Raw genomic sequence first — 21,914 nt, 5'->3', positions numbered from 1 at the left:
CATCATGACTGATCCAATTTTCCTGTCATCCCCAATCTTCTGCCTTCTCCCTATATCCCTTCATGCCCTGACCAATCAAGAATCTATCAACCTCTGCCTTGAATACACATAAAGATTTGGCCTCCACAGCTGCCCGTGGCAATGAATCCTGCAGATTCACCACTTTCTGGCTGAAGAAATCCTCCTCATCTCCATTCTAAAAGTATGCCTCTCTATTTTGAGGCTGTGTCCTCTGGTCTTAGACACTCCCAGCTTAGGAAATGTCCTCTCCACATCCCCTCTATTAAGGCCTTTCATTATTTGATAGATTTCAATTAGGTCACCCCTCATTCTTCTCATTTCCAGTGAATACAGGCCCAGAGCCCTCAAATGCTCTTCATGTGACAACCTGTTCAAACCTGGGATCATTTTCATGAACCTCCCTTGAACCCTCTCCAATTTCAGCACATCCTTTCTAAGATAAGGGGCCCAAAACTGCTCACAACACTCCAAGTGAGTCCTCACCAGTGCTTTATAAAGTTTTAATATTACATCCTTGCTTTTATATTCTAGTCCTCTTGAATAATAATAATAAAAAATATAAATAACAATAAGAAGTATGCATACATAAAAAGAAAATTAAATTAAGTAAGTAGTGCTAAAAGAAAGGAAAAAGTGCTGAGGTAGTGTTCATAGGTTCATTGTCCATTCAGATATCTGATGGTGGAGCAGAAGAAGCTGCTCCTGAAATGTTTTACCCCTCTTGGTATCCTTTTTAAGAGTTCTCTTGCATTTTTTATACTCATCAAGTATCTTATTGGTCACTTGCTGCCTAGACCTGTATTCTAGGGGATAAAGTTCTAACCTATTCAATCTTTCCTTATAACCCAGATCTGCAGACCTGGCAACATCCTGGTAAATTTTCTCTGTACTCTTTCAACCTTACTTACATCTTTGCTGTAGGTAGGTGACCAAAACCGCAGACAATACTCCAAATTAGGCCTCACCAATGCCTTATAGAACTTCAACATAACATCACATCTTCTGTACCTAATGCATTGATTTATGAAGGTCAGTGTGCCAAAAGCTTTCTTATGACTCTATCTACCTGTGACACCACTTTCAACAAATGATGTACTTGTATTCCCAGATCCCTTTGTTCTACCACAGTCCTCAATGCTGTACAGTTCACTGTGTAAGGCCTATCCAGAATGGTCCTACCGAAGTGGAAAACCTCGCTCTTGTCTGCATTAAATTCCATCTGAAATTATTCAGCTCATTTTTCCTGCTGATGCAAGCCATGAGAGCCTTCATCATTGTCCACTACACCCCCATTCTTGATGTCATCTGTAAATTTGCTGGTCCAGTTAACCACATTATTACCCAGATTATTGATACAGATGACAACAAAGGACCCTACACCGGTATCTGTGGCACACCATTAGTCACAAGCCTCCAATCAGAGAGGCAACCCTCTACTACCACTATCTGGATTCTCCAACAAAGCCAATGTCTCATCCTATTTACTAACCTCATCATGAATGCCGACCGACTGATATTTCTTGACCAGTCTCCTATACAGGACCTTGTCAAGTGCTTTACTAAAGTCCATATAGACAACATCCACACCCTTGCGTTCATCCACTTTCCTGGTAACTTCCTCGAAAAACTCTATAAGATTGTAGAAATGGTCTACAACGCATAAAACCATGCTGACTATCCCGAATCACTCCAAGTCAATCAAAATACTTATTATATATCCGCTCACTTGGAATACCTTCCAATAACTTTCCCACAACTGATGTGAGACTCACCAGCCTATAATTTCCTGGTTTCTGTGTAAATTAAGGCATCCGTTAGTCTTGCAAGACCATGGATCTACACCTGGGAAATCTTCACTCTCCAGGGCGCAGGCCTGGGCAAGGTTGTATGGAAGACCGGCAGTTGCCCATGCTGCAAGTCTCCCCTCTCCACGACACTGATGTTGTCCAAGGGAAGGGCAAGGGCCGATACAGCTTGGCACCAGTGTCATCGCAGAGCACTGTGTGGTTAAGTGCCTTGCTCAAGGACACAACACGTCGCCTCGGCTGAGGCTTGAACTCACAACCTTCAGGTCACTTGCCCATGTGTCCACACTGGTTTCTGTATAGAGCCTTTTTAAACAGCAGAACAACATTGGCTATTCTCCAATCCTCTGATGCCTTTCCTGTCGCTAAGGATGATTTAAATGTGAAAGGAAAATCATGTCTGACGAATCTCATAGAATTTTTTGAGGATATAACTAGTAGAGTGGATAGGAGAGAACCAGTGGATGTGGTATATTTGGGTTTTCAAAAGGCTTTTGACAAGGTCCCACACAGGAGATTAGTGTGCAAACTTAAAGCACATGGTATTGGGGGTAAGGTATTAATGTGGATAGAGAATTGGTTGGCAGACAGGAAGCAAAGAGTGGGAATAAACGGGACCTTTTCAGAATGGCAGGCAGTGACTAGTGGGGTACCGCAAGGCTCAGTGCTGGGACCCCAGTTGTTTACAATATATATTAATGACTTGGATGAGGGAATTAAATGCAGCATTTCCAAGTTTGCAGATGACACGAAGCTGGGTGGCAGTGTTAGCTGTGAGGAGGATGCTAAGAGGATGCAGGGTGACTTGGATATGTTAGGTGAGTGGGCAAATTCATGGCAGATGCAATTTAATGTGGATAAATGTGAAGTTATCCACTTTGGTGACAAAAACAGGAAAACAGATTATTATCTGAATGGTGGCCGATTAGGAAAACGGGAGGTGCAACGAGACCTGAGTGTCATTATACACCAGTCATTGAAAGTGGGCATGCAGGTACAGCAGGTGGTGAAAAAGGCGAATGGTATGCTGGCATTTATAGCAAGAGGATTCGAGTACAGGAGCAGGGAGGTACTACTGCAGTTGTACAAGGCCTTGGTGAGACCACACCTGGAGTATTATGTGCAGGTTTGGTCCCCTAATCTGAGGAAAGACATCCTTGCCATAGAGGGAGTACAAAGAAGGTTCACCAGATTGATTCCTGGGATGGCAGGACTTTCATATGATGAAAGACTGGATGAACTGGGCTTATACTCGTTGGAATTTAGAAGATTGAGAGGGGATCTGATTGAAACGTATAAAATCCTAAAGGGATTGGACAGGCTAGATGCAGGAAGATTGTTCCCGATGTTGGGGAAGTGCAGAACGAGGGGTCACAGTTTGAGGATAAAGGGGAAGCCTTTTAGGACCGAGATTAGGAAAAACTTCTTCACACAGAGAGTGGTGAATCTGTGGAATTCTCTGCCACAGGAAACAGGAAACAGTTGAGGCCAGTTCATTGGCTATATTTAAGAGGGAGTTAGATATGGCCCTTGTGGCTAAAGGGATTGGGGGTATGGAGGGAAGGCTGGTACAGGGTTCTGAGTTGGATGATCAGCCATGATCATACTGAATGGCGGCGCAGGCTCCAAGGGCCGAATGGCCTACTCCTGCACCTATTTTCTATGTTTCTATGTCTCTGCTAGGGCCCTGGCAATTTCTGCACTTGTCTCCCGTAGGATCAAGCTTTGGGATTGATCCACCCTGTTTTACCCCAGAGTAGAAAATACCTCCTGCTCTATAATCTGTTGATGTCACTTTGCCTCACTTCTGTAGATTCTGTATCCATCTCCAAAGTAAAAACAGATGCAAAGAATGCATTTAAGATCTCCCCCTTCTACTCTAGGCTCCATGCATACAGTACCCTTTGGTCTTCCAGAGGACCAATTTTGTCTGTAGCAACCCTTTTGCTTTTAATACATCTTTAAAATCCCTTAGGATTTTCCTTCTCCTTCTCTGCTAGAGTAACTTTATACCTTCCTTTAGCCTTCCTAATTTATCTCTTGTATTTATTGTGCTCCATAAGCACCTCATTTATTACTACTTGCCTATACCTGCTATACACCTCCTGTTTTCTTAACCAGGGCCTCAATTTCTCTTGAAAATCAAGGTTCTCTGCACTCGTTATCTTTACCTTTTACTCTGACAGGCACCTACACTGTCTCATTCCCCAATAGTAGATCCAGTGTTGCACACTCTCTCATTGGGACTTCAGTGTACTGATGAAGGAAACTTTCCTGAACATATTTGACAATCTCTATCTCATCTAGTCCTTTTACAGGACTGCAGACTTGAGTCTCAGTTTTCAGTCAGGTCTGTGAGTTAAATCCAGTTCAGTAGTTCAATGGTTCCGTTTAATATCAGAGGATGTATACAGTACACAACCTGAAATTCTTACTCTTCCATTTAATATCAGAGGATGTATACAGTACACAACCTGAAATTCTTACTCTTCACAGACATCCATGAAATAGAAGAAAACCCCAAAGAAAGAATGACAGAAAAACATTAATCCCCCACCCACCTCCCACACACAAGCAGCAACAAAGCATCAACCATCCTCCCTCCCTTCCCTCACTTGTTCCAGCAGAAAGCACCAGCACCCAGCACCCACCACTCAGCAAGCAAGCAATAGCTAACTCCCAAAGAAAGACTATGATCAGCAGTCCAACAAAAACTATTGTTCACTAGACAATTCGACATGCCACACTCTCTCTCTCTCTCTCACACACACACACACACACACACACACACACACACACACACACACACACGAGACAGAGAGGTGTCACCCTTTCCACAGCTAGGGGAAGGTCAACAGATCACTGTTTCAGTTTCAAACTCAAGGATCGGCAGACTTACCCTCCCCCACACCCCCTTTATTTTTATATATATAGACAGAGAGAGCGAGAAGGAGAATGAATGATCACCCGAGTACAGAGGCCTCCAACAGTTGCATTCACTATTGCGATGTCCGATCTCTGTGATATTTCAGTTGGCGTCACTGGTGAGGAATTAAGTTGTCCACAGGGGCCACCTAAGGCTGCACTCTAATGACTCTGAATACGCACATCATCCAGGCTGCTCCTGGAGATATCGAAAACGGCAAGTCAGCAACCTCTGGAAGTGGGAACTCACTGCCATATAGAACCGCAGGTTGAGTGCAGCTGTAGATCACAGACTCCATAGCCACCTTGAAAAGGAAAGAAGAGACATTAAAGAGAAGAATTTAAACTGTTTCACAGATGAGCTTGAAGAAGTTGCCCTGTGGCACCATCTTAGCTCCATCTGTGCAGTTGTTTGGATGTTGCCTCAATAAAGTACTCTACAACAAAATGTTAACAATTTCTTTTGGGATCTGACTTCTGTGATAGCCTTTCTCCAGGCCCTGGCTCAAGGTCAGACGTGCCTCATGTCTAACTTCTTTGTATATCAAATCTTCTTCAGTTATCTGACTTTGTTTCATGTCCTTGTCTAACCGAAAGGAGGGGACACCAGGATAGGGTGTGTGAGGGCAAGAGATCAGAAGGTGTTGGTTTACTTTCCATAAGGTAAGCTCCTTAGCTCCTATTTCTCTGGGGTATGATTTGTAGCACTATGCTGTACGTGTTTCTCTTCTATTAGATATAGTTCATCTTAATTTGTTGGCATTGCCTCCATGACAGCCTCCATTTCTCTATTAGCAATGGAGCCAACTTTCTAAAAAACGCACACATAGAAAATGTTTGAAACACTGATGGAGGATGAGGGGAAAGAAAATAAAAGAAAAGCAATAGCATTGGAACTCCATGGAATTATTGGGGCAGAAATCTGTGCATCTATCCAGTTGTGGTGCTGGCTATGTCACTTGCATTCCACTCAAAGGTTATGCATTGGGATTAAGGATGATGTAAAGATTAACAAGGCAATTAAAAGTTTTGCATACAGCTTTGAAATAATATTGTTTTCTCTCTCTCCTTGGTGATATACAGAAACCTATTGCATGGTGCCACACAAAAGACTGTGCAGGAGGATGTTAGTATAATGTATGTCTGAGGGAAAAGGAATTTTGTATCTTGGAATTGAAATTGGTTTAAGAATATCACATGTACTAAGGTACAGTGAAAAGCTTCTCTTGCACACTGTTCAAACATATTAAATGATTACACAGTACATTGAGATAGTGCAACGTAAAACAATAACAGAATACAGAATAAAGTGTATCAGCTACAGAGAAAGTGTAATGAAAGCAAACAGTAAGATGCAAGATATAACCATGGGAGATCGTCTCGCTCATTTCACTTTCGATAGCAAGTCTCTTTTGGACAGTGATAATGTAAGTTGCTACAGGCCTGTTACCCTTGTCTGGGGATGGGACAGATGAGATGGGAGCTGTGTAGCCTCCATTGTAGAGAGTATTTCAGGCTTACCTGCTGCTGCAGACGAGGTAGAAGACCCGGAAGAATTGCAGCATGACATCTACGCTCAGCCTGGCGCTAGCCTGTCCCATCGGTGCTGCCGTCCCACGTTTGAGCAGTGGAATGACAGGCTGTACTGCATGTGTCTGCACACTGCTGGGAGACTATACCATCGACTTCTGGACATTGTCGCTCAAGGTCTCAGATTATATATTTTTTTCAAGTGAATATACTTCTTTGCTCAGTTTTTTGAATTATGTTACTCATTATTTTGAATGTTACTTGCTATTTTGAATGCTCACTTGCTAATTTGAATGTTTTGCACTTTGGCCCCAGAGCAACAATGTCACATTCCGCTGTATCTATGTATATTTAGATGAATGATAATTAAGCTTGATTTGATTTGATGATCATAACGAGGTCGATTGTCATACCAGCGAACTATTCAATATTACGGGTAGAATCTGTACTTGACCCTTGTGGTACATGCTTTCAAACTTTTGTATCTACTACCCAATGGGAAAAGGGAGAAGAGGAATGTTCAGGATATGTGGTGGTTTTGATTATACTGGCTAATTTACTGAGGTAGCAAGAAAGATGGACAGTATCAGTGGAGGGGAGGCTGGCTTAAGTGATGTGATGAGCTGTGTCCACAGCCTTCTGCAGTTCTTGCAGCTATGAACAGAGCAGTTGCCAGACCAAGCTGTGATGTATCCAGATAGGATGCTTTCTATGGTGCATTGATAAAAATTGGTAAGGCTCGACAGGGATATGCTAAAGTAAAAGTGTTGGTGAGCTTTCTTAATTGTGGTATATATGTGCTTGGACCAGGACAGCTGTTGGTGACTCTTAGGAATATGAAATTCTCAACCCTCCCATGTTGTACTACCCCCTTCCTGAAGTCAGTGACCAGCTCTTTAGTTTTACTGACATTGAGGGAAAGGCTGTTCTAATGACACCATGTTACTAAGCGTTGTATTTCCTTCCTGTATTCTGACTCATCATTATTTGAGGTAAAGCCACTACAATGTCCTGGAGTTTGGTGATGAGTTTACTTGGAATTATAATAATAAAGGAGGAGCTGCAGTCAATTAGTAATAGTCTAGTTTAGTTCTCTTTACTGTCCAGATGCTTCAGAGATGAGTATAGGGTCAGGGAGACGGCATCTGCTGCAGTCTGTTACAGGAGTAAATTAATTGTAGTGGGTTGAGGTTGCCTGGTTGAGGTTGAGGTTGAGGTTGAAGAGTTGATATATACCACAACCAGCCTCTCAAAGCATTCATGATGGTGGAAGTCTGAGCCACAGGTCGTAATCAGTAAGACACATTACCTTGTTTTTCTTGGGTACCAGGATGGTAGTGATCTTCATAAAGCAGGTGGGAACCTCAGGAAAAAGCAGTGAGTGGTTAAATGTGTCTGCAAGTAGCCCCACCAGTTGATCTACACAGAATCTAATGACATGGCCGGGTATATGAAACAGGCTAAGTGCTTTCTGTGGGTTCACACTCTGGAACAGTGATCTTATATTCACATGGTTTCAGTTGCATTGGAGGACGTAGTCGTGTATGGTGACATTCTAATCGCCTTCTGTCCAAAACATACATGGAATGCTTATGAGGAAAGGATGTGCTACTGTTGGTGATGCTCTCTGTCTTTGTTCTGGATCCTGTTATTGAAGTAAGCCCTGCCACAGTGATGTCTAGTCTGGGACTTGATTTGGACTGATATTGTCTCTTGGCATCACCATTTATTGTGCAGGTCTCAGTCAGCTGATTTGAATGCTTCCATCCTGGACTTCAGTAGCAAGTGATCTCCCAGTTCATCCATGGTTTCCACTTTGGGAAAGCCTGGACTGTTCTCTTTGGTACACTGCTGAAGTGCATCATGATGGGACGTATTCATCTGGGCAACAGAGTCTTTGAGCATGGGCCAGTTGACTGACTGAAAATAGTGATTTCTTACTTTCCAATCATATGCTGATTTTCATGTTTCTTCATTCTTTTCTCACCAGGTTTTAGCAGTTCCAACTGATCCTAAGCCAGCTCTCTCACCACACTGTACATGCAATTACTCTCAGAAATTGGCTCATTTCTTCCTGTGTGCAGAGTACCCATTGACAAGCCTCTATGCTTTGTCCATTTACTTTCAGGTTGTTGTGGAGAATTGCATGGGCCTAAGGGAGGACTGAGCTGCCCTGGCTATCCAAACAGCTATATAAGTAAACAAGAGTGTCCCTAGTACATACAGGGAGATTCTGGCAGCTATATTGAACTCACCATCCATGACTTTGATGTGGAATATCGAACATGCAATTTCAATATACTGGAGGTATAGGCTGTGAATCTAAAATAAATATTTTCTGGAATTAGATATCATGCTCCTATAAACTGCTGCCTGCTGTATTAAATTTGGATGGCTTCCCTTTGTCAGTGAAAAAAAAATTCTTCTGGGAACTGCATTTAAACCAATTTCACTAAAGTTGTGGGCTACTGGATGTATCCAGGGACCTGGACATGAGTTTGAATCCCACCACAGTTGCTTGCGAAGATAAATTCAAGTAAATAAATAAAATATGAAACTAAAATAAATACCTCTATCAAATAGTGGTTGTGAAACTATCAATATATCATCAAATCTCATCGGCAAAAATTGTGTATCACTTAGGACAAAGAAAAAAATCATTGTAGACACTATCCATCTAGCAAACTGCCCTTTCCAAAAGCTCCATTCTAGAAAGCACTATCAAGCTATTAAAACAAAAACCTTATGCCGTCTTAAAAATTTCCTCCCCAAGGCAGTTAATCTGATCAGCCATTCTATTTAGCCTCCATCTCCCCATCCATTACCCCTGTCACTCCACTGCACTTTAAACCACATTTTATAATGTGGTTTAAATTGTAAATACATGATAGTATTTATGCACATTCTATTCTATATCTATACTTTAATCCCTAACTTTATATAATTCTTTATTCTTTATAATTGTGGAATGTCTTTTGTTTTTTGTTTTATGTCACACCCTGACCAACGCACCACGCCAAATTCATAATACTGTACAGTGGATTCTTATTAATTCGGCCATCAGGGCAGCTGCTTATTTGGGACAACTCTTAAAGAACAAAAACTAATCGAGAAAATAGCCAGGATTCCCTTTATTTATTTGAGACACTATGCAGCTTAACTGGAATAGGAAACTGTGTCGAACAGTTTCTAACTTTTGTCAGTCATGTGCACTTGCGTGGCCGTTAGACACTACACCATACTCAGAACATTTTTTAAATAGCATTGGTTATGGGTGTTTGTGTTCAGTGATTTTTGTCACTGGTAGTTGGTAAGAAATGAGCAATAAAACAATTCAGAACAATTTTGCTCACTCCAGTTTTAAGCATTCAGGCTTGGAGATGTCAGAAACATCCGGGAGTGAAAATGAAATGATATCACTACTTCAACAAGTTGGAAACTATGAAGAATTTGAAGGTGTTGACAATCATCTTGATTGTTGCAATGAAAATGAAGATTTGAAGGATGCAAACATCAAAAGCATTTTATGAAGGCTGTTCATTATCTGCACTAGGTGTTTGCACTGATTTTGTTCATTTACAGTCAATCAAAAGAACATGGCAGCATACACTGGATGAATTCCTCCATGATAACTATTAGGAACTAATAGTTGTCAATGTGTCCTGCCAAAGGTTTTCGGCCCAACACACTTCAACTGTATTCTTTTCCCAGATGCTGCCTGACCTCCTGAGTTCCTCCAGCATTTCGTGTGTGCTGATTAGGAACTAATATACTGTTTTATAGTACTGCAGTAGTATTAGTAGTGTTCTAATTTGTTCTGTATTTCATTTAAATACATAATTTCTTACTCAGTTAAACAGTAGTTCGATCATTTTTATACATGTTTAACTATTTCTATGAAAGTTCGGCTAACTGGGGCAGCTGTTTACTTGGACCAAAATGTACTGATCTGATATGTCCCAGTTTACCAGAATCCACTGCACATGTAAATGTATATGGCTAATAAAATTGATCCTTGATTCTCTGCTGCATGATTTCTGCAAATTGAAAATGATATTTACTTAGTTCTTTCAGCGTGAGCTGCTTAACCTGTAGTGTACTTAATCGGCTTCAAAGTAGTTAATTTCTTTATTCTTCCATGATGGATGCAAACAACATTTTACTCAAACTATTTTTACCACTGTCATTTGCCAGGCTTATAAAATAGATGAAGTATTGCTCAGAAGTTTGGAATGCTGACTTTAACATTAAAATCAATGGAACTAATAAAGCAGAAGGGAATAGCTGCCAGACTAAATCCACTGGCTTTATGCAAATATTCTTGGGCCTAAGCTTTAAATAATACCCATTCATTTAAACACTGAACCTCTTCATTTCACTTCTTTGAATGGATAAACATGTAGATTTTCAGTCTAGCAACAAGAGTAACATAGACGTAGTTGGAAAATAACTATACAGTACAAATTTGGGCATTGCCCTATTTAAGTTGTTTATTATGCATTTGTTTGAAAATAGACTTACTTTGCTTCCTTTTCCTTGTTTAGTAGCAACTAGTGGGAGGCAGACAAAAGAGACTGCAGATGCTAGAATCTAGAACAAGAAATAGAACACAGTGATTGCATATGCAGCATCTTGACTCAAAACATCGATTTCCATCTTTTGCCTCCACAGATGCTGCTTGGCCCGCTGAGTTTTTCTAGCATTCTATTTTTTTTTACTATCAGATGTGAATTGCATCAGTCACCAAGAATTTCCTGACATCAGTACATTTCCTATATTGTTTGGGTATATGATGGTCCAGACATTACTTCACTATGATTGGTCCAACTGTACAGCACCCACCGCCAATCCCATTGGTAGTCTCCAGCACAGGAAATGGCATCACTGTTCAATTTAAGACAAGTTCAAATGACAATAGGAGGGGCTTAAATGCTACTTGGCATCAGAGGGCAAGAGGTGAGATAAAATAAAGAAGTGAGCCATTTACTGTGTCAGAACTACAAGTATTAATTGCCGGTCAGCAATAAACTTGTAGTTACACCACAGATTTGGTGTTAGTATCATGATTGTTTCTCTGCATGCTCAGTGTGGTTATGTTTTAATATCAATACAGAATGGTGAAACTATAGGGTTGGGTTTGAGCTGAACAAGAAATGAGGCGAAAGCAGTTTTCATGAAGAAGATAACTTCACACCAGCTCAGTAGTGAAGTCCTGAATTTTGATGACTGGGGACTTGACAATAGTAAATCATTAACATCAATAGTAGGTGATTAGACTCTCTTTTGTTGTTGATGATCATTCACTGTCTAATTGTGGTTCCAATATTACAAGTTGGATACCAGCTTTTACCTGAATATTGTCTTGGATGGACTGTACGCAGGCATTCAATGCTTAATTTCCTGAAGCAATGTGAGTGGAATTGAAATTAGCCTAATCATCAGCAACCACCCAACCCTTGCCCTTAGGAAGAAGGGAATGTCATTGCCAAAGCAGCTGAAGATGAATGGCCGAAGACATTGCTCTAAGAAGCTCCTGCAAAGATATCCTGGGTGATTGACTTTCAGTAATCACAAGCATTTTTGTATAAAATATAACTCCAACCTCTCAACCAACTTCCCTTTGATGCCCACTGGCTTCAGTTTTACCAAGACTATTTGATGTCATTCTCAGCCAAATGCTGTTTTGATGCCAACTGAAGTTACTTACACATCACCTCTAGAAGTCAGCTCCTTATCCAAGTTTAGACAAAATTGGTGTTGTGGTCTGAATCATATGGTAAACCCTAAAATGGACTTCAGTGAGGAGGTTATTGGTGAGTAAGTGTCACATGATTGTATAATTGCCAGTCCTGATGATGGGTCTCAGACCAAAACATTGTCTGTTTACCCTATTCCACAGATGCTGCCTGCTCTGCTGATTTCCTCCAGCATTTTGTGTGTGTTGCTTGGATTTCCAGCAGTTGCAGATGTTTTTCTTGTTTATAAATATAGGGAATGATTTTTTTTAAACTGCAACTTTTCATTTGTTTACAATGATGAAGATGTCATTTTTTACTTGTCTGATAATTATGAATAGATTGATTTAGCTGGATTGGGTTTGTTCTGCTTTATTTGAATAGGTCATATCTTGCATTTTTAACTTGTCGACTTGATTCTAGTGCGATAAATGTACTGTAGCAGTACAGTTAATCATGATTGTTAATCTCAAAATATTTTTAAAGATAAATTTTTGGAACACAGTGTTGGATTGGCCTTTTGTAAATAACAAATCCTTCCCCCCCCCAAAAAAAAAAGTTCTGGAATACATGACTTAGATTTTACTATCTTGTGTTTTATCCAATTTTCAACTACTTTGTTTTTTCAGGTTGTGGTGGGATTGTTACAGTCCCAAAAGGAGAGATCCACTCACCAAACTACCCTCATCCTTATGGGATTAACGTGGATTGTTCCTGGGTCATCAGCGTGGATAAATACTACAGCATTTTCCTCAACTTTTTGGACTTTGACCTTGGAGATCAAGAATCATGTAATTTTGACTATGTAGCTGTAAGTCCAAAAAGGTGCTATTAAATCCATATTTACTTAATAGGGAAGTTTGGGGTACTCAAAAAAGAGCTTTAGTATGGGTTTGGTATTTCTAAAGTTTTGGTCATTATTGATAGATCAGCATATTACATTAATGTACTGTATAATATTTGTGTGCTATTTCAAATTAGAAAGCTCAGCAATTTTTCCTGCATGGATATCCTGTTTACTGTCAGGAGATTATATTCACATATTTTGATGTCAAAATGAATTTCAGGAGGGATATTTGGTTTTCTAAGTCTAGTCTATTTCCCATTGTTTTGTCTTTGTAACCTGATAATTTGTTACAATGTTGGTAAGTTATATCTCTGACATTAATAGGAAATCATGAGTATATTGGTGTGAACCTGTCTTGTGTATTTACAAATAAGTTGCAAGAGATTAGAGATTTCTGAAAAACATTTCCTGCTGAATATTTATGTCATTATTAAAAGAGATGTCAATGCTGGAGAACTGTTTTCATCACAGAATAGTTCTGATTGATAGTGCCAATTGCACAATAGGTCTCTTTCTCTTCTACTTCAATATTATGTTTCAACTCCAAATGACTGGACCAGAAAAACAACTTAGTTTTATACATCAACCAGTATTATAATCTTTTCATATTCCCACCAAAATAATGATGAAATAATAACTGAGATGTTGAATACATCCAGCGTGATTGGCAGCATTCAAGGATAAAGCATCAAAACTAACATTCCAGTTTGATAATATTTCATTAAAATTTTTCATTCATGTAAATAATCTGCTTCCAGTTTCATTGACCAGTTGAGCATGTCAATTCCAGATTTCCAGTTACTGGGCTACATCACTTACTATGCAATCAGTTCAAAAGCTAGTATATTTATAGTATACGTCTGTGCTTTATTGGCTCTCTTATTTTAATTAGTTTTTCTAGTTAAGCAAGAGGATGGAAGTTTTTGCTTTGGTGTTGGCAAGTTTATGATCAGTAAACTCAGGTCTGGAATTTCCTGATATTTGTTCTGAATACTGCACTGAATACTGAATACAGGTACTCGCCCCTAATGCTTCTCAAAACAAGAAAGTGCTGTTTTACATTTGCTCTGTGTTATACTTAACCTTAGTACAAAACTGGAAAAAAATTAACCCAGAATAAACAAAATTAGGTAAGAGCTTCAGATCTGGTAGCAAGGAAACCAGATGATCATTTAGTTTGCAAAGTTGAAATAAGTGTTTTTTAAGCCTGAACTTATATTATTGGGAACAGTGTATGAAATGTGGGGTCTGAGTTGCATTTGAACAGAGATCAGTAAACTTAATTATGGCTGTGTATTCTAGCACTTCCAGCCCTTTGGTAGATTTTGTTTAAATTTAAGCATTATTATTGTTTTGTATGGAAATACCTGCAGTTTGCTGTTGTGGATTAAATATAAAAGTTAATTGTAGACCTAATGAGACATAAAACAGGAAGTTCCTCTGAAGGTGATTATAGAGGTGTCATTCACTAAGATTGTCCTTAGCGTAGTCTTAATTATATCTTCAGTTAAAACAAGTTTTTTTACACTCTGTCATACTGCTTGTTAAAATGTAAGCAGGGTTAATGATTTTATTTTGTTGTTCTCAATTATCAGCAGACAGAGGAGTAGGCTGGTAAATGAAATTGATAATGAACAAATCACATGAGTAGTAGATTTTCTGTATTCTCTAATGATGCTATTTTTTAATCAAATTTGCAGCTGCAGAATGCTTGAGGGGCTCACAAAACAAAGAGACAGCTGGCTGGATTATTTTAAGTACCTGTATACATGTACCACATGATTGGAATATCCGCTATGCAATTGAGAGACAGTGTGATCAGGAGACTGGTCATTGCATTAGTTACAGATGAATGGGAAAGCAACTGTGGGGATTAGAAAACTATGTTAATTTTGCAGCTTTGCTCAGTTAACTTCTACTGTTGAACAACACGTATCTTTTAGACTTTTATATGTTATCTATGCATCATTATATAAGCAATTTGGTATAACATTAACTAAAAACTTATTTAACTCAATTATTTTATGATAATTAATATGTAGAAATTTGAAAATATTTGGAAACAGGAACAAACAGGTGTATTTTCACTGCAACAAAATACATCATGCTGAATGTCTACATATATGGCATTAGTTGGCAAAAATTTCACTTGGTAACATTTTATAATACATGAAATAATCTATGCAATTGGCAATTTTGAGCTCAGCAAGTTGACTTCACTTCTTAAGGATAATTACACCTTACCTGCTTTGTTGCTTTTTTTCCCTCTGTTATTAGTGTGGGGGAATTGGTTTCCAAATGTTTACAAAGATATATATGTATATTTTAAGATTAATCTTTTTATAGGAGAGTTATTTTTATGGCTGTTTATATATTTGTGATATACAGTAGATCTACAGTCTGCACAATTCAATCTTAATTTTCTCACTTGAATGATGAACAAATAGCTTGTTTGTTGGTCACCAGATAGTAATTGTGGGTGATTATCAATTTTACTTTCATCTCTGTGAGAACAATCATTGTTTTTATTTCATTGATGTTTTGGACTGTATGTGTCTGAGTCACTTGTCTCTTTTATGGTTCATTTATTTATTTCTCATATCTTAAACTCCATATTTATTTTTGGTATTTTAGTACTTAGTGTACCATGAAAGAAACAGTCACTTCAAGACAGTCTGTCTTGAAGCCTATCTTCCTCAGGGCAAACTCAGGTAGCATCATTATAAAACCTTTAGCAGGGTCTTTAGTGGTTCTACATTTAGTTCAATTAAAGTAACAGCTTAATAATTCACCAGGCCATTAGTCTATGTTTATAAAACCTCATGATAGAAATTGTTTCTTTCGAATCCAAAACACGATGTAACATTTTGCTGCCAGTAGGACGCACCATTTAAGTAAAAGATCTTCCTCAGAATCATGGCATTATCAACTACCGAATCTAATTAATCAGTTATCAATTTACTCACTTATTTTCACACATGTTAAAAACCTCTGTGATTTTAAAGTAGGTTGAAAAAAATAGACCAAAAGAAATACCAAAACAGTAGTCTACTGGATTTAAAATGCAAACAACAGGAATTCTGCAGATGCTGGAAATTCAAGCAACACACATCAAAGTTGCTGGTGAATGCAGCAGGCCAGGCAGCATCTCTAGGAAGAGGTACAGTCGAACGTTTCAGGCCGAGACCCCTGACGAAGGGTCTCGGCCTGAAACGTCGACTGTACCTCTTCCTAGAGATGCTGCCTGGCCTGCTGCATTCACCAGCAACTTTGATGTGTGTTGCTTGAGTCTACCGGATTTGCAGACTTGTGTTTGATGCCCTTAGGGCCCCAGTGCAATATTAAAATGCACAAAAGCTTCACCAGTGATGCATGCATTCTGTCATTTCAACTGGATGTAGATCCACTTCTGTACCAACAAAAACCGCCCATCTGCTACCAGTTACTTATTGAAAATAAGACTCCTGTATTTTAGCCTAAGAATCCCTCCTCACCTTCTCAATTATTTGATGAGCACCAGCACGCTCTTGGAAGTTGACCTTCAAGACAGCTCTGCCTTTCTAGAAGATCATAGGTAATCATTTATTGACCTCAGTTCCAATTTCCTACATGATTCCCATCACCATTAATTCTCTGGTCTAAAATCCTATCTCAACCTTGAATATACTTGGTAAGTCAGCTTCTACAATTCTGTGGGATGCACTGTTCCAATGGATTTGTAATTTTTGAAGAGAAGTTCTTCTTTATATGAGTATATCTCCTTATTTCCAAAGCTTGCCCCTCCGCTAGATTTCTCCCATCAGTGAAGAGATTTTTGTGTTTTTGGTGATGATCTTTGCATCCACGCTGGCCTTAGGAGTAGTAACAGATGATTGGAGTGTGGCAGATGTTATTCCTTTATTCAAGAAAGGGAGTGGGGATAACCCTGAGAATTATAGGTCATTGAAACGTACATCAGTGATGTGGGACAGCTAATGCTTCACAAGTCTGATTGAATTCTATGAGGATGTGACAAAGCACATTGATGAAGGTCAGAATCAGAACAATCAGAATCAGATTTAATATCAGTGGCACACAGTATGTTGTGAAATTTGTTGTTTCGTCATAAAACTAGATAAAGAAAACTTAAATAAATAACACAAAAATATTATACTTGTTCATATATTTATTGAGAAAAATAATCCAATATTACATGTATTTTTTGGAAAAAAGTACGTGAACCTTTGTTTTCAGTAACTGGTGTGACCCCCTTGTACAGCAATTACTTCAACCAAACGTCCAGTAACTTTTGATCAGTCCCGCACATCGGCTTGGAGAAATTGCACAAGAAAAATAGAGGGCTATGGGTAACCCTAGGTAATTTCTAAAGTAAGTACATTTTCGGCACAGCATTGTCAGCTGAAGGACCTGTAGTGTGCTGCAGGTTTTCTAAGTTTCTATGCATTTTAGGCCATTCTTCCTTACAAAACTACTTCAGCTCTGGGATGTTGGTGGGCTTCCTTGCATGAACTGCTCGGTTCAGGTCCTTCAACACCATTTCTATAGGAGTAAGATCAGGCCTTTGACTCAGCCATTCCAAAACACAAATTTTCTTCTTTTTGAACCATTCTGTTGTCTTGTCTTTCAGATCATTGTCTTGTTGCATTATCTAACTTCTATTAAGCTTCAGGTAATGGACCGCTACTCTGACATTCTCCTGTAAAATGTCTTGATACAATTTTGAATTCGTTGTTTCCTCAGCAACTGCAAGCTGTCCATGCCCTGAGGCAGTAAAGCAGCCCCAAACCTTGATGCTTCTTCCACCATGCTTCACAGTTGGGATGAGGTTTTGATGTTGGTGTGCAGTGCCCTTTTTCCTCCAAATATAGCAATGTGCATTTCTGCCAAAAAGCTCAACTTTTGTCTTATCTGTCCACAAAACATTGTCCCAGAAGCATTGTTGAACATCCAGGTGGTCTTTCGCAAACTGGAGCCATGCAACAATGTTTTTTTTTGGAGAGCAGTGGTTTCCTCGTTTGTGTCCTTCCATGAACACCATTCTTGTTCAGCATTTTTTTATAGTGGACACATGAAGAGAGACTTTAGTGAGTTATAGAGATTTCAGCAGGTCTTTTGCTGTTACCCTTGGTACTTTTTCACCTCCTTCAGTATTGTATGTTGTACTCTTGGTGTGACCTTTGCAGGATGCACTCTCCTAGGGAAAGTAATAACAATATGGAATTTCCTCCATTTGTACACATTTTTTCTTACTGTGGACTGATGAACACTTGGGTCTTTAGAAATGCCTTTGTAGCCTTTTCCAGCTTCATGCATCTCTACAATTCTTCTTCTAAGGTCCTCTGAAAGTTGTTTTGATCAAGGCATGGTGCACATATAAACAGATCTTTTCTGAGAAGAGCATGCTTGTTAGTAACCTGACATTATGTGTCTTTTTTTATAGAGCAGGGCACCTCTGCAACCTAAACCTCCAATCTCATCTCATTGATTGGAACACCTGATTTGAAATAGTTTTTGTAGAAGGCATTACCCCAGAGGTTCACATACTTTTTCCAACAAATACATGTAATATTGGATCATTTTTCTCAATAATTAAATAATGGAACAAGAATAATGTTTTTGTTATTTATTTAATTGTGTTCTCTTTATCTAGTTTTAGGACTTATGTGAAGATCTGATCGCATATTAGGTCATATTTAATCAGAAGTAGAGAAAAGTCTACAGTATTCACAAACTTTCTAGCACCACTGTAAGGAGTGGAAAAAAAAAGAAAACATATTGAGGTAGTGTTCATGGGTTCATTGTCCATTCAGAAATCTGATGATGGAGGGGAGGAAGCTATTCCTAAAATGTTGAGTGTGTGTCTTCAGGCTCCCATACCTCCTCCTTGATGTTAGTAATGAGAAGGGGGCATACCCTGGGTGATGGACATCCTTAACGATGGATGCCACCTTTTTGAGGCCTCACCTTTTGAAGGTGTCTTCAATGCTGGGAAGCTCAGTGCCCATGATGGAGCTGGCTCAGTTTGCAACCTTTGCAGCTTTTCCTGATCCTGTGCAGTCACCCCCCACCCCACACCAGATGGTGATGCAACCACTTTGAATGCTCTCCACGGTACATCTATAGAAATTTGGATGCATGTATTTCGGTTTTAGTAAGGCATTTGATAACGTTCCCCATGGTAGGTTTATTCAGGAGGCATGGGATGCAGGGAAACAGCTCTGTGGATTCAAAATTGGCTTGCCCATGGAAGGCAGAGACTAGTGGTAGATGTAGTGTATTCTACCTGGAATGTGGTGACCACTGATGTTCCTTAGGGATCTGTTCTAGGACCCCTTCTCTTTGTGATTTTAATAAATGACTAAGATGAGGAAGTCAAAGGGTGAATTAGTAAGTTTGCAGTTGACATGAAGGTTGGTGGTGTTGTGGATAGTGCAAAATATTGTCAAGGGTTACAATGAGGCATTGACAAGATGCAGAGTTGGGTTGAAAAATAGCAGATAAGTTCAACCTGAAAATGTGTGAATAAATTCATTTTAGAAGGTTGAATTTGAAGGTAAAATACGGAGTTAATGGCAGAATTCTTAGCAGTGTAGAGAAACCAAGGAATCTTGGAGTCCATGTCCATAGATCCCACAAAGTTCATTGGATGCTTAAGAAGGCATATAATGTATTTGCCTTCATTAGTTGCGGGATTGAGTTCAAGAATCGCAAGGTAACTCTGCAATGCTATTATACCCTCCTCAGACCATGCTTGGAATATTGTGTTCAGTTTTGGTCACCTCATTATAGGAGGAATGTAGAAGTTTTAAAGAGAGTGGAAAAGAGATTTACCAAAATGCTGCTTGGATTAGAGAACATGTCTTATGAGAATAGGTTGAGTGAGATAGAGCTTTTCTCTGTGGAGGAAAGGAAGGTGAGAGGTGATTAGATGGAGATGTACAAGGTGATAAGAGGCATAGATTGAGTGGATAGCCGGAGACCCTGGCTTATATGAAGTGGCATAATTTTAAGGTAATTGGTGTAAGGTATAGGGGGGTATCAGAGGTAAAGTTTTTACACAGAAACTGGTTGCATGACGTGCCATGCAAGGAGTGGTGGTAGAGGCTGATACATTAGGACATTTCAGAAACTCTTAGATTGCACATGGATGATAGAAAAATGGGGTCTATGTGGGAGGGAAGGGTTGGATTTATCTTAGAACACAGCATTGTGGGTCAAAGGGCCTGTACTGTGCTGTGGTGCTCCATGTTCTATGTCTTGCCAAACTCCTGCCTCCTCAGGACTTTCTCTGTTTTAATAATATTACAACTCATTCTTCTAGATTTCTGCGACTATATGGTTAATCTCCTTAACCTTTCTTCAGAGCATAATTTTATCTGGATTTAATCTAATGAAGTTTCTCGGCACTGCCTCATTTCTAAAATTAAAACATCAAAATTTTACTTAATTGTCTTGCCAAAGCCTTGTATGATCGTTCAAAAAGAATTCACTTCTTTTGTGCTGCATTCTCTTTTCACATACAGGCCAAAATTCAAATGACCCACCATAAATGGGTGTAGTCTTGAAAATGACTAGGGCAATAACACTGACCTTAATCCACTTGATGAGCACTAAACTGAAAGCCAGTTCATGAAATGAGTGTAATCTATCAGCATGTTGCTTTAGGAATGCAAAACACCGCAGTCAAGGACTTTTACAGTGTGTTGAGCAAAAGATGAAATTGTTGGAAGCAATCTGTTTCATATTTTAGTTCAAGGATAAAATTTGTAGCCGCCCCTTGCTGGGCCTCTACAATCCTGATACAGAGTTTGTTACAACGTAAATGCAAGCACCCTTTTCTTGAGCTGGTTGCATTTACAATTGAGTGTCAGGCTCAATATACCAATTGAAAAATACTTTAATTTATAATACTTTATAAAAATTGCATTAAAAATTGTTTTGTATTATTAGACTTCCAATTAACAATTTTTTTAAAAGTGGGAGATTTTAACCATGTACTGAGTTCTTTTCGTAAATTTCATTCTGCTAAGCCATACATATTACATAAGAACCAAATCATGAAACTATGGAAGCAAAATATGTAATTTAACCCTTTTGTTTCTAGTAACCCTTTATCTTCCTCTTGTTCTTCATCTCTGACAATACCAATGATCAAAATTGTCATTTTGCATTCAGTAAGATATAAGCAAATAATTGTTTCTTGTTCTATTACGTCAAAGAAACTTTCTTAATAGCAAGATTTGCATTTTTAATTTATTCCATTTGAAAAGAATTTAAAATGATTTTATTTTTATGCAATAATTACTCTGCATTTAGTAGCTTGACTTCTTTGCATATGGGATTACTTTAATTTCAAAGGTTAATGTTTCTATTTGTCTTTTCGTTTCCTTCACTGCAGCTCCTTATTTTATAATAGCTTACAAATTCCGTGACCTTGTTTAAATTTCCAAATCATTTTCATGTTTGTACTCCATTCCAGAATACTGTGTACATACATCTATTGATGCTTCTGGACACATCTTCAGTGATGTTCCTGGAATCATCGGGTATTTCGGGTCTTTCAACATCATACAACCTCCTCCAGGTGACCCAGCCGGGGCTGATCAGACCCCAGCTTGTGTCAAGATGGCTAGCTACTTAGGACTCCCTGGCTCCCCTCTTTTGAGCCACAGCCATCTTGAGGCCCTCTCTGCCTCATCGCTGGTACTGCGGATGGCTCTCCTCTTCCTCTCTCCCTGGATGCCCAAAATGCTGAAGGCTCTAACTAAAGAATGGGCTACGAATCCCCTACAACCAACCTCCACTAGGAGACACCTTGCTCTCCATCCAGCCTGCTGACAGTTGCTGACCAGTCCTGCGTACTTGGAGAGCTTCCTTTCAAAGGCCTCCCCCAAGCTATCTTCCCATGGGACTGTCAGCTCCAGCAGCACAACTTGCTTAGTAGACTCAGACACTAGGACAATGTCTGGTCGCAGGGTGGTGGCTGCGATATGGTTGGGGAACTTCAGCTGCCCTTCAAGGTCCACCAACAGCTGCCAGTCCCTTGCAGAG

At 39.3% G+C, this 21,914-nt stretch overlaps 1 protein-coding gene across 1 annotated transcript in view; it reads left to right on the top strand.

The window, feature by feature from the left end:
• The window catches only part of cubn (cubilin (intrinsic factor-cobalamin receptor)), a 392,255-nt gene that overhangs the window by 135,304 nt on the left and 235,037 nt on the right, over positions 1–21,914 (top strand). The window contains 3 exon segments of the mRNA XM_072254425.1: positions 8,410–8,588; positions 11,117–11,237; positions 12,646–12,827. Coding sequence (XP_072110526.1) covers positions 8,410–8,588; positions 11,117–11,237; positions 12,646–12,827 — 482 coding nt within the window.

Source organism: Mobula birostris, chromosome 3 (genome assembly GCF_030028105.1).
Source record: "Mobula birostris isolate sMobBir1 chromosome 3, sMobBir1.hap1, whole genome shotgun sequence".
NCBI classification, from domain to species: Eukaryota; Metazoa; Chordata; class Chondrichthyes; order Myliobatiformes; family Myliobatidae; genus Mobula; species Mobula birostris.
Note: the sequence above shows the minus strand (reverse complement) of the source record. Positions and strands in the feature narration are given on the sequence as shown.